At 41.4% G+C, this 13,433-nt stretch overlaps 1 protein-coding gene across 1 annotated transcript in view; it reads left to right on the top strand.

Moving 5' to 3' along the window:
- LOC311107275 (annexin A6-like) overlaps positions 1 to 8,252 on the top strand; it is a 96,072-nt gene extending 87,820 nt beyond the window's left edge. Inside the window, exons 11-22 of the mRNA XM_084149755.1 lie at positions 1,101 to 1,179; positions 2,021 to 2,102; positions 2,298 to 2,392; positions 2,618 to 2,731; positions 3,357 to 3,447; positions 4,079 to 4,158; positions 4,283 to 4,336; positions 4,428 to 4,521; positions 5,075 to 5,170; positions 5,569 to 5,627; positions 6,202 to 6,324; positions 7,555 to 8,252. Of these exons, the coding sequence (XP_084005881.1) occupies positions 1,101 to 1,179; positions 2,021 to 2,102; positions 2,298 to 2,392; positions 2,618 to 2,731; positions 3,357 to 3,447; positions 4,079 to 4,158; positions 4,283 to 4,336; positions 4,428 to 4,521; positions 5,075 to 5,170; positions 5,569 to 5,627; positions 6,202 to 6,324; positions 7,555 to 7,614 (1,027 nt within the window). The 3' untranslated portion in view covers positions 7,615 to 8,252. The remainder of the gene's footprint in view (positions 1 to 1,100; positions 1,180 to 2,020; positions 2,103 to 2,297; positions 2,393 to 2,617; positions 2,732 to 3,356; positions 3,448 to 4,078; positions 4,159 to 4,282; positions 4,337 to 4,427; positions 4,522 to 5,074; positions 5,171 to 5,568; positions 5,628 to 6,201; positions 6,325 to 7,554) is intronic.
- Positions 8,253 to 13,433: the final 5,181 nt, after the last annotated feature.

Raw genomic sequence — 13,433 nt, 5'->3', positions numbered from 1 at the left:
TAAGACGTTATTTGGCCAATTTAGTTGTGATACAAACCTTATCTAAACATAAAAGGCCTATGGGCTAGGCTACATGAGGTGTGGTACTATGATTTGAAAAAGTCACACAAAAAAAGGCATTGTTTCTTGCTTTAAGCTGGGCATCATTCACAAGTGATAGGCTAATATTGTCATCCATCAGAATGTTCTTGATTTAATCTTGTCTTTGCCTTTACCAGATAATATATGTGTGAAATTAGTTTTGATTTAGAACGGACCGTTATCATGCACCTGTCTCAGAACAGGGGCATGGGGAAAAAATACATGTCATCTATGCACTTAAATAGCGAATGGAGGGCACTTTTCCCGTGGTTCATTTTCATGCCAGCCAGGTAGGCTATACTCCTGTTGTAAAGAGAAGCAATGTGCTTAATATTAGGAAAGTTGAGAAATAAATATATAAATATAGTAGACCTAGCCTATAGAAAGCTGATAGAATCCTCCTCTTTTTAATAGAGGCCATCAAAAATCAGTTTTGTCACGCAATAGCATAGCCTATAGAAATGTTGCGCAACATGAGCTCATGGGCTCTCATGAAGTGTTTGATTTGTTTTTCGATAACATTTGCATTGATGTCAGAGTGATTAGACGGACAATAGAGTGCTGAGTACCAGGCAGTTAGCAAGTTTGGTAGGCTACTAATGACCATCAGCGGCATCAGAGCTTGGAGAACCCTAATTACCGTGACTAAACGGTCACTTGGAATTTGACTGCGGTCATGACTCGTGACCACCGGTGTGGCGGTAATACGGTCACCGCAACAGCCCTAGTCAGGGTTAGCTTTGTGGTTGGGGGGGTCAGAGTTAGCTCTGGTTTTGTGGTTGGGGGGTCAGGGTTAGCTCTGTGGTTTTGTGGTTGGGGGGGGTCAGGGTTAGCTCTGGTTTTGTGGTTGGGGGTGTTAAGTTGAGTCATGATTAGATTTAATTAGATACATTTTATTATTACAGTGTCTTGCATCTTCAGGATGCCCAGCCCAGATGGGCTTATAAGCCACAGTCTGTTTTTATGATTCAGTGTGTCCTTGACTCCTTGACTCATTGGTATATAATTGGCCATTGCAGCCTAGCAGGAGAGTTCTTCCCAGAGGCTGCTCAGCAAGCCTACAAGATGTGGGAAATAAGCGCCATGACCAAAGTCCAGGTTCGGCCCATGCCCTCTGCCCTCTACTCACACATCCCAAATGGCACCCTATTCTCTCATTCAATGGCCCTATTTAGTGCACTAATTGGGCTCTGGTCAAAAGTAGTGCACTATATAGGGTTACATTTCAGAGTTGCTCATAGCATAGATTGCATGTTTGTTCTGGCTCTGGCATGCATCTCATTACCTTTACAAGGATCTCTTCCCTTGCTGTGGCCCCTCAACCCGTGCTGATAACTCTACCATGTCTTCCCTTGCTGTGGCCCCTCAACCCGAGCTGATAACTCTGCGATGCCATGCGCCTTCCTTCCCCCTTCACAGCCATGAATTGGTCTGGCTCCCAGATTAGACAGCATCTGAACGCTGTTCATTTCACTAATTGCGCTGTTGAAATACAGCCAGTTCTTGTTACAATGATCCTGTGCAGACATGGACACACACACATGCACGCACGCATCCAACACACACACACACACACACACACACACACACATATACATACATACACACACACACATACTCTGATTCAGTTGTTTTCCAGGCCTCCCTCCATTCCAGGACTTCTGATCAAATGTCTAAAACTAAACTATAGTGACAGGAGATTAATTCCTCTTATTTCCTGAAATAGTTCCTGAACTGCAGACCTGCATGTTTGCTGCTCTGACATTTCAGAAGGAGGATTAACGGCTTTGCTTTTACTGTCTGTGTGTCTCAGTGTGTGTGTCTCAGTGTGTGTGTGTGTGTGTGTGTCTGTGTGCGTGTGTGTGCATGTATGTGTGTTTGTGTACTATATCTGATTTGTCCCCTGCCCCCTCTCACCCTCTCATCCTGTCTTCTTCAGCTCAGACCAACCATCCGTCCTGCCAGTGATTTTGACCCAGCTGAGGATGCTCAGAACCTGAGGAAAGCCATGAAAGGCTTTGGTACGCTGCCTCCCATGGAAAACACATCACCTTTACTCTGATGTTAATGACATTGTTGTAACTGGTTCATACATCATATGATATTGTATAAATATATATATATATATATATATATATATATATATATATATATATATATATGGAAGTGTCTGATAAAACAGGTATTTATAACCATTGTTCCTGCCGTGTCTACAGGCACAGATGAAGACGTCATCATTGACATTGTGGCAAACAGGAGCAACGAGCAGAGACAGGAGATCAGACAGGCCTTCAAGTCCATCCTCGGCAGGGTAAGACGGACATCCCCAACACTCACATAGTAGCGCTTTACATTGTAACGTGAAACCCACCGCACACAAAAACTCAATGTGTGTGCTAGAATGTGATGACATCATTCCAGTGAGTGGGTGATGCACAGCAGCCATTTTGTACCAGTAGTCCCACATGTGGGCTACATATGTACACAAGATTAGATGGTCGTGTGTTCTGTGTGTTAACTATGTCCTCTCCTATAGGACCTGATGAAGGATCTGAAGTCTGAGCTCTCTAAGAACCTGGAGAGGCTGATAATCGGACTGATGCTGACGCCCGCTGAGTTTGACGCCAAGATGATGAGGAAAGCTATGGAGGTAGGAGGAGGTGGTGGTGGTGGTCAATGTGTATATAATATATAGAAACGTATAGAAACACTGAATGTCTATGGAGGTGGTGGATATCTCAGTATGATACACATCTAGTATATCAAGTCTTAGTATGAGATAACATCTTCTGTTCTGTGTGATACATATTTAGTATGTTCCGCAGACAAAGGACATTCTACAGGTACTTTCTCCAGAGGGTGGATTGATGTGTGAGACAGATATGACAAACTATGAATCAAAAATTGTTTTGCTTTTCGACAAGAACGGCATAGTGCTTTTGAAAGACTCTATCATTGGTTCACAGGCATGAGATGGTCGATCTAGAAAGAGAAAGAAGGGGGGGAGAGAGGGAGGGAGGGAGAGAGGGAGGGAGAGATGGAGAGAGAGATGGAGAGAGAAGGGAGAGAGAGAGAGAGAGAGAGGGAGAGGGAGAGGGAGAGTCCCGTTAATGAGTCAGCCTGGAAGACACAGTGTTGACCAAGACAGGAGTTTCCATGTTGACTAAATCTCAGCATTTAGAACACATGCAATGTTTGGTTGCTCAAACAAACCAGAATGACAACATCTTATTCCTATTCCGGGAGTCACACAAATTGTTTCAATATTTTTCCAGGGGGCGGGGACAGACGAACACGCTCTGATTGAGATCCTGGTAACCAGGAGCAACGAGGAAATCCACGCCATGAACGCTGCCTACCAGGCTGGTGAGGCCTATAGCATACTCCATAATAATAATAATAATAATAATAATAGCCCTCTAGTCTGTGTTATAAGCGGTTGTTGTTGCAACACAGGCCATCAGACTGTTAAATAGTCCAAACTAGCCGGCCTCCGCCCAGTACACACCATCCTATATAACTACTGCTGCCCACACCTTTTCTATTCATATACTGTCCATACTGTCTATTTCACACCATTATATACATATATATATTATTTATATTCCAGACTCTGACATTGCTCGTTCTAATATTTCTTAATTTCTTTCTTTTAATTTTTGCGGTATTAGTGTGTATTGTTTTGTAATGCTAGGTATTACTGCGCTGTTGGAGCTAGCTGGAAACACAATCATTAGATATTACTGCACTGTTGGAGCTAAAAACACAAGCATTTTGCTGCACCTGTGACAACATCTGCAAAATATGTGTACGCAATGAATAACATTTGATTTGTTCTTTCAACGGTAGTACCTATTATTGCCTTTAGGGGGAGCCAGTTGTTCTAGTAGCTGTTAATAAACCATAACACACTAAAGCACTAACCGTTACTGTAGCTACAAACACCTATTATGCATTAATAATAACCATGGATTAACCTTAGTCTGATGTCTTGCAGGCTATAAGAAGAGCATGGAGAATGCTATCCAGTCCGAAACCTCAGGACGCTTCTGTCAAATCCTCACGTCGCTGGTGCAGGTAACGTTTATCCCCTCATACATCTACAAAACAAAGGGCCATAATATGGCTGTCCATATAATTCTATAGGAGTGAGTGAAGTCTATTCTACATCACAATAGCTGTTGTGCTCTTGCTACCCCAGGGGGCGAGAGAGCAGGGTCCAGCTGACTTGGACAGAGCATTGGTGGACGCCCAGGTGAGTACATCATGACATCATGACAACATGACTCTCGCTTCTTTGACTTTCAATGGGGTTTATTGTGGAATATTGTTGATGCTCTTTTCAGGAACTGGCCGACGCCTGTAACGAAGACTCTGACGACATGGAGATTAAGTTCATGAGTATCCTCTGTACCAGGAGCTTCCCACATCTCAGGAGAGGTACTAGATAAACAATGCTTTATCACTACTGACTACATCTCAGGAGAGGTACTAGATAAACAATGCTTTATCACTACTGACTACATCTCAGGAGAGGTACTAGATAAACACTGCTTTATCACTACTGACTACATCTCAGGAGAGGTACTAGATAAACAATGCTTTATCACTACTGACTACATCTCAGGAGAGGTACTAGATAAACACTGCTTTATCACTACTGACTACATCTCAGGAGAGGTACTAGATAAACAATGCTTTATCACTACTGACTACATCTCAGGAGAGGTACTAGATAAACAATGCTTTATCACTACTGACTACATCTCAGGAGAGGTACTAGATAAACAATGCTTTATCACTACTGACTACATCTCAGGAGAGGTACTAGATAAACACTGCTTTATCACTACTGACTACATCTCAGGAGAGGTAGCAGAGAAACACTGCTTCATCACTACTGCAGTATTAGATATACTTATTATTGGGGATACAAGCCTCGATATCTAGCTTTTACGATTGATATGATTGGCATGTCATTTCTGTTTTTCAGTGTTCCAAGAGTTTGTCCGATGCAGCAATAAGGACATTGAGCAGATCATCAAGAAGGAGATGTCTGGAGACGTGAAACAGGCCATGTATGGCATAGGTAAGGATTGGATGGCTGTGCATAGACTGCTTACTTACGTACTTACCTATTTAGGCCCTTGAGTGGAGTACGGGGCTCCCGAGTGGCGCAGCGGTCTAAGGCACTGCATCTCAGTGCTTGAGGCGTCACTACAGACCCCCTGGTTCGATTCCAGGCTGTATCACAACCGGCCGTGATTGGGAGTCCCATAGGGCGGCGCGCAATTGGCCCAGCGTCGTCCGGGTTTGGCCGGTGTAGGCCGTCATTGTAAATAAGAATTTGTTCTTAACTGACTTGCCTAGTTAAATAAAGGTTAAATAAAATAAATAAATAGGCCACTGAGGCTGTTGACATCTTACAGGTTTGGGTATTGTAATATTTTGTTTTTGTTGACCTATCATATCTCTTTCTCTCTGCAGTTCGGAGTGTAAAGAACCAGTCTAATTACTTTGCTGAGCGCCTGTACAAAGCCATGAAGGTAGGTCTATTTCTGCTGCTTTTAGAAACGGCTCCCATTGCAGTCCAGCCATATTTCACTGGCCTGTGGATAGGTACCTAAATGCCGTTTTTACTAGGCTAACTGTTAGCACTAGCAGGGGGATGCATTTTACTAGGCTAACTGTTAGCACTAGCAGGGGGATGCATTTTACTAGGCTAACTGTTAGCACTAGCAGGGGGATGCATTTTACTAGGCTAACTGTTAGCACTAGCAGGGGGATGCATTTTACTAGGCTAACTGTTAGCACTAGCAGGGGATGCATTTTACTAGGCTAACTGTTAGCACTAGCAGGGGGATGCATTTTACTAGGCTAACTGTTAGCACTAGCAGGGGATGCATTTTACTAGGCTAGCTATTAGCACTAGCAGGGGGATGCATTTTCTGAGCCGTTCATGTTGTTGTTTCGGTCTACCTGGTAGGCTATGTACTGTGTGTTTTTGTATTGTGTTGTGTTCGTGTGGACCCCAGAAAGAGTAGAGATGTTGATACATCAACAGTGAATACAAGGGATCCAACTATATGGATCCACATGTCAACTCTTTCCTCTCTGCAGGGTATGGGCACAGACGACAGGGCTCTCATCCGCATCATGGTCTCACGCAGTGAAGTCGACCTCTTCAATATCCGCAAAGAGTTCAAGGAGACTCACGACTGCTCTCTCCATGAATTCATCCAGGTAGAAACTATGGTTGTAAGTTTTCATATATTACATGTCGATTAACACGCTACTGTCTACTGTCATGCATGTCCCTTTACATGTCCCTGTACCCTCGCAGTGTGTGTGTGTGCGTGTGTGTGTGTGTGTGTGTGTGTGTGTCCTGTGTGTGTGTGTGTGTGTGTGTGTCCTGTGTGTGTGTGTGTGTGTGTGTGTGTGTGTGTGTGTGTGTGTGTGCGTGTGTGCGTGTGTGTGTGTGTGTGTGTGTGTGTCCTGTGTGCTGCAGCACATCCTCTTTTTTTGTCGAGGCGGGTGGAGGGGGACCGGTGCTCTATAGCTTCCTGTGTTGGGCGGGGCTTTTGCCGCTGCGGCTGCCATACAGCTGTTTAGGAATTTCCCCTGCATGCTCGACTTCCTCTCTGTAGGCCACCAAGCATGCTCGACTTCCTCTCTGTAGGCCACCAAGCATGATTGACTAGGAGATGCCGAGGCATTTTACATTTTAGTCATTTAGCAGACGCTCTTATCCAGAGCGATTTACAGTTATGTCTATGTACTGTATATGTCTATGTACTGTATATGTCTATGTACTGTATGTGTCTCTGTACTGTGTCTCTGTCTCTGTGTCTGTGTCTGTGTCTGTGTGACGTTACTGAGTTGACAATTCTTTTACTGTGGGAGCTGCCTCATAGACCTAACTGATTAGTACCGCCGCTCTGAATAACTTAGAACCTATCATATTTATATAGCTATATAATATGTGATATAATCTAAGTTATAAACTGGGAGGTTAGAGCCCTGAATGCTGATTGGCTGAAAGCCATGGTATATCAGACTGTATACCACGGGTATGACAAAACATGTATTTTTACTACTCTAATTACGTTGGTAAACAGTTTATAATAGCAATAGACCACCTCAGGGGTTTGTGGTATATGGCCAATATACCACGGCTAAGGCCTGTATCCATATGTTGCGTCATACATAAGAACAGCCCTTAGCCGTGGTATATTGGCCATATACCACACCTCTTCGGGCCTTATTGCTTAATTATATAATATGTGATATAATAACGTATACTGTATAAACACTTAGTAAAAGAGACCCTAAATACTCCTTCCTCTCAATGTGTGTTACATTTTGTGTTCAAAATGTGTATGTGTCCCAAATGGCCCCCTAATCCTAAATAGTGCCATTTGGGACAGAGACAGTTTTAGTAAGTTCCTAAAAAGCTGCTGCTTCCTCTCTCAGGGTGATACCTCAGGGGACTACCGTAAGACCCTGTTGATTCTGTGTGGAGGACAAGACTAGAACCAGAACCACCCAGCAGGCTTCCAGAAGGCTCCAGAACACCAGTGGAGCTTCTGGAACCCTCTAGAACACCAACTGAAGCTGTCAATCTACCGGTCAACTGTGCTGTGTGTACATCCCCATTGAACCCAGTGGGGATAGTCAGTCTGCTCTGTTTGTCCCTCACCGCTGCCACTCCTCTGCCAAAGTGACCTATGACCTCAACAGCCTCCCCACAGAGTCTCAGTTCCTTTCCCTTCCTAGCTTTCTTGAAGTAATCACAGATCTAAATCGGTTCAAGCGATGTTAGGGTGGTAACCTTGCTATGCTTACACCTATCCATAATGAATGATGCATTTCTAAAGAATTGGAACAGGAGCCAAAGCTCTGTGCTGTCACCTCTGTGTCAGCTAGCCTGTCTTCTTCATGTCAAGCTTTTATTTTTTTTTACAGAACCCCCCGTAGTGTTAGTGGTATTTACATTGAAAGGGAGAGATAGACACATAGCCAAGCAGTTTCCTAACTGTCAACCTATTGAGGACTTGAAGTGTTTGTATGGCGCTTCTACAATGCAATAGGTCATCCATCCAATGAATACTGTATGGTTGAAGCTACGCTACATTATGTCTCCTCAAATAAAAGGAATGTGTCGTATTACTACTGGATTCTGTTGGCTTTTCTTTTTTGAAGACAGATTTGACTGATAAGCTATGACCTATATTATGATAAATGCATATAAAATACATTATTTGTTCAAACCGCATTGAAAACATTATAACCAAATTGCTCTCAGGTCCATATTGTGTGTAATATGGCTGAGATAGTGTTAAGGTAATGCCCTGTGTTGATCTCTTCTGACAGTGCTCCAGAGACAGCAGGACCAGGTTTAAGGCCATGTCAATGTCGCTCCATACCAAATGGCACCCTATTCCCTATATAGTGCACTACTTTTGACCAGAGCCCTATTACATTTACATTTTAGTCATTTAGCAGACGCTCTTATCCAGAGCGACTTAGTTAGTGAGTGCATACATTATATATATATTTTCATACTATGAATGTAGCTCAGCTGGTAGAGGACGGCGCTTGTAACGCTAAGGTAGTGGGTTCGATCCCCGGGACCACCCATACACAAAAAAAGATGTATGCACGCATGACTGTAAGTCGCTTTGGATAAAAGCGTCTGCTAAATGACATATTTTATTTTTATGAGTCCTGGTCAAAAGTAGTGCACTACGTAGGGAATAGTGTGCCATAGTGTGTCACTATGTTTATCTACCTGGGTAGCTTCGGGGTGCAGTTCAGTGATTTAACTATTGATGTTGGCAGCGGGCACTGGGCAGAGTTTTAGAATCAGGAAACTCCCTGGTTACATCCTAAACGGCACCCTCTTCCCAAAACATGGTGCACTACTTTTTGACCAGAGCCATAAGGGCCCAGGTCAAAAGTAGTGCACTATTTAGGTAATAGCAAACGGTACCCCATTCGGAATAGGCTACCATTTTGGACACGACACTTTGTATAATTCACTCACTGCCCCCTCCCACTGAACCAACAATACATCAAAGTTAACCAATCTTTTAAAAAAATGGTATGTTGTGGTCTTCTCAGTCCTCATCAATCCCTGTCTCATGAAGACGGATTGATGCCCATTTGACAGATTTATGTAACGAAGTCCTAAAAAGTAATCAAAGGGTTTTTCATAGTTAATATAATTGCTATTTCCTTTTGAATCACATCCAGTTCATTCTCTATTTCACACACCTTGGCAGGACTATGAGAGATATCTAAATGATAAACGGTACCGGTCAAAAGTTTGGACACACCTACTCATTGAAGGGTTTTTCTTCATTTTTACGATTTTCTACATTGTTGAATAATAGTGAAGACATCAAAACTACACATATGGAATCATGTAGTAACCAAAAAAAGTTAAACAAATCAAAATATATGTATATATTTGAGATTCTTCACATAGCCACCCTTTGCCTTGATGACAGCTTTGCACCCTCTGTCTGAACCTTTTGACTGGTACAGTATCTCTGGCATATATACATAGTGTACACAATATTATGAACACCTGCTCTTTCCATAACATAGACTGGCCTGGTGAATCCAGGTGAAAGCTATGATCCCTTATTAATGTCACTTTTTAATCCACTTAAAACAGTGTATATGAAAGGGGAGACAGGTTAAAGAAGGATTTTTTTTTTGTGTGCGTGATTCAGAGGGTGAATGGGCAAGACAAAAGATTAAAGTGTCTTTGAACGGGGGTATGGTAGTAGGTGCCAGGTTCCACCGGTTTGTGCCAAGAACTGCAACGCTGCTGGGTTTTTCACACTCAACAGTTTCCCGTGTGTATCAAGAATGGTCCACCACCCAAAGGACCTCCAGCCAAATTGACACAACTGTGGGAAGCATTGTAGTCAACATGGGCCATTGATGTGGAACGGGGGGTGGGGTGTGCTACTCTATATTAGGAAGGTGTTCTTAATGTGTTGTCCACTCAGTGACTAGTTAGTTACATGTACAGCTAGAATCAGTGGAGGCTGCTGAGGGGAGGACGGCTCATAATAATGTCTGGAACGGAGCGAATGGAATGGCATCAAACACCTGGAAACCATGGAAACCATGTGTTTGATACCATTCCACCCATTCCTCTCCAGCCATTACCACGAGCCCATCCTCCCCAATTAAGGTGGCACCAGCCTCCTGTGGTTAGAATATAGTCATGTCAGACAGCTTCTGTGACTACTGACAAGAGGCCTCACAATGTCTCACTCTACTGTATGGAATGAGCTGTATGATGTACTGTATAATGTACTGTATGATGTATGATGTACTGTATAATGTACTGTATGATGTATGATGTACTGTATGATGTACTGTATGATGTACTGTATGATGTACTGTATGATGTATGACGTACTGTATAATGTACTGTATGATGTATGACGTACTGTATGATGTACTGTATAACGTATGATGTATTGTGTGATGTACTGTATGATGTATGATGTACTGTATGATGTAGGATGTACTGTATGATGTACTGTATGATGTACTGTATGATGTACTGTATAACGTATGATGTATTGTGTGATGTACTGTATGATGTATGATGTACTGTATGATGTATGATGTACTGTATGATGTAGGATGTACTGTATGATGTACTGTATGATCTACTGTATGATGTATGATGTACTGTATGATGTATTGTATAATGTATGATGTACTGTATGATATAATGTATGATGTACTGTATTATGTACTGTATAATGTATGACGTACTGTATGATGTATGATGTACTGTATGATGTACTGTATGATCTACTGTATGATGTATGGAAACCATGTGTTTGATACCATTCCACCCATTCCGCTCCAGCCATTACCACGAGCCCATCCTCCCCAATTAAGGTGGCACCAGCCTCCTGTGGTTAGAATATAGTCATGTCAGACAGCTTCTGTGACGACTGACAAGAGGCCTCACAATGTCTCACTCTACTGTATGGAATGAGCTGTATGATGTACTGTATAATGTACTGTATGATGTATGATGTACTGTATAATGTACTGTATGATGTATGATGTATTGTGTGATGTACTGTATGATGTACTGTATGATGTACTGTATGATGTATGACGTACTGTATAATGTACTGTATGATGTATGATGTACTGTATGATGTACTGTATGATGTACTGTATGATGTATGATGTACTGTATGATGTATGATGTACTGTATGATGTACTGTATGATGTACTGTATGATGTATGATGTACTGTATAATGTACTGTATGATGTACTGTATGATGTACTGTATGATGTATTGTGTGATGTACTGTATGATGTACTGTATGATGTACTGTATGATGTACTGTATAATGTACTGTATGATGTACTGTATGATGTACTGTATGATGTACTGTATAATGTACTGTATGATGTATGATGTATTGTGTGATGTACTGTATGATGTATTGTATGATGTATTGTGTGATGTACTGTATGATGTACTGTATGATGTACTGTATGATGTATGATGTATTGTATAATGTACTGTATGATGTATGATGTACTGTATGATGTACTGTATGATGTACTGTATGATGTACTGTATGATGTACTGTATGATGTACTGTATGATGTATGATGTATTGTGTGATGTACTGTATGATGTACTGTATGATGTACTGTATGATGTATGACGTACTGTATAATGTACTGTATGATGTATGACGTACTGTATAATGTACTGTATGATGTATGACGTACTGTATAATGTACTGTATGATGTATGACGTACTGTATGATGTACTGTATAACGTATGATGTATTGTGTGATGTACTGTATGATGTATGATGTACTGTATGATGTATGATGTACTGTATGATGTAGGATGTACTGTATGATGTACTGTATGATGTACTGTATGATGTACTGTATAACGTATGATGTATTGTGTGATGTACTGTATGATGTATGATGTACTGTATGATGTATGATGTACTGTATGATGTAGGATGTACTGTATGATGTACTGTATGATCTACTGTATGATGTATGATGTACTGTATGATGTATTGTATAATGTATGATGTACTGTATGATATAATGTATGATGTACTGTATTATGTACTGTATAATGTATGACGTACTGTATGATGTATGATGTACTGTATGATGTATGATGTACTGTCTGATGTACTGTATGATGTACTGTATGATGTACTGTATGATCTACTGTATGATGTATGATGTACTGTATGATGTATTGTATAATGTATGATGTACTGTATAATGTACTGTATAATGTATGACGTACTGTATGATGTATGATGTACTGTATGATGTATTGTATAATGTATGATGTACTGTATAATGTATGATGTACTGTAAGATATAATGTATGATGTACTGTATTATGTACTGTATAATGTATGACGTACTGTATGATGTATGATGTACTGTCTGATGTACTGTATGATGTACTGTATAATGTACTGTATAATGTACTGTATGATGTACTGTATGTGATGAGCTGTATTTGTGAGTGCAGCTGTTGTCAAGCCGTCTTAAAAGCGGAAAGTATATTTTTTTTAAAAGGGTTTTGAGAGAGGAGGAAATCCCCTACGTTAGGCCAAGAGATCCATGGCAACATGTAGAGTACAGACTGCACCGTGCAGCAGCCCAACACTGCTCATTTAAACAAAGACTACATACTGACACAACCTCTAAATTATCCCTATTTCATGTGAATTATTATATATGAATAGATGAAGGTAAATAGCAAGCCGTCTTTGCAATGCATTGTCAGATCATCACCCTGTGTTGCAGGATCGTCCTTTCTGACTGCTGTGAAGTAAGACCATTTTGTCGGATTCTCTTCATGTCAAATTGTACAAATTGTGTTTAAAATAAACGAGATTAAACTTGGTTATTAGGCCTTATATTGTATGGACATTAATGGCTGTGTTTTGTAAACTAAATGTGCAAAAGACACATATGAGACCTCCGCCATTTAATTTCCAGTATACTTGAGTTTTGATTCATAAAGAGTACGATGCAACTCTAGCATTCCTGTGTAGAATATAACTAACACATTAGCAGACTGATAGCATTGATCGTGTCTGTTCTGCTGTGTTGTGTTGTGTTGTTCACTTCGGGCCAGACCAGGCTACACCACTGCGCAGTTAGACAGAGCCCAGGTCCCCCTGCTCTGCTCTGTTCTCCTCTGTTCAGGCTATGAACTGTATCAGGCCATTTTCTCTATGTGGGAATTCCCCATGTCTCTCTAAAAACAATGAAATTACTTCCCCCCCCCCCCCCCT

This window comes from Coregonus lavaretus, assembly GCF_964263955.1.
Source record: "Coregonus lavaretus genome assembly, chromosome: 32".
Classification (NCBI taxonomy): domain Eukaryota; kingdom Metazoa; phylum Chordata; class Actinopteri; order Salmoniformes; family Salmonidae; genus Coregonus; species Coregonus lavaretus.
The sequence above is the reverse complement of the archived record's forward strand: the minus strand, read 5'-3'. Positions and strand labels throughout refer to the sequence as shown.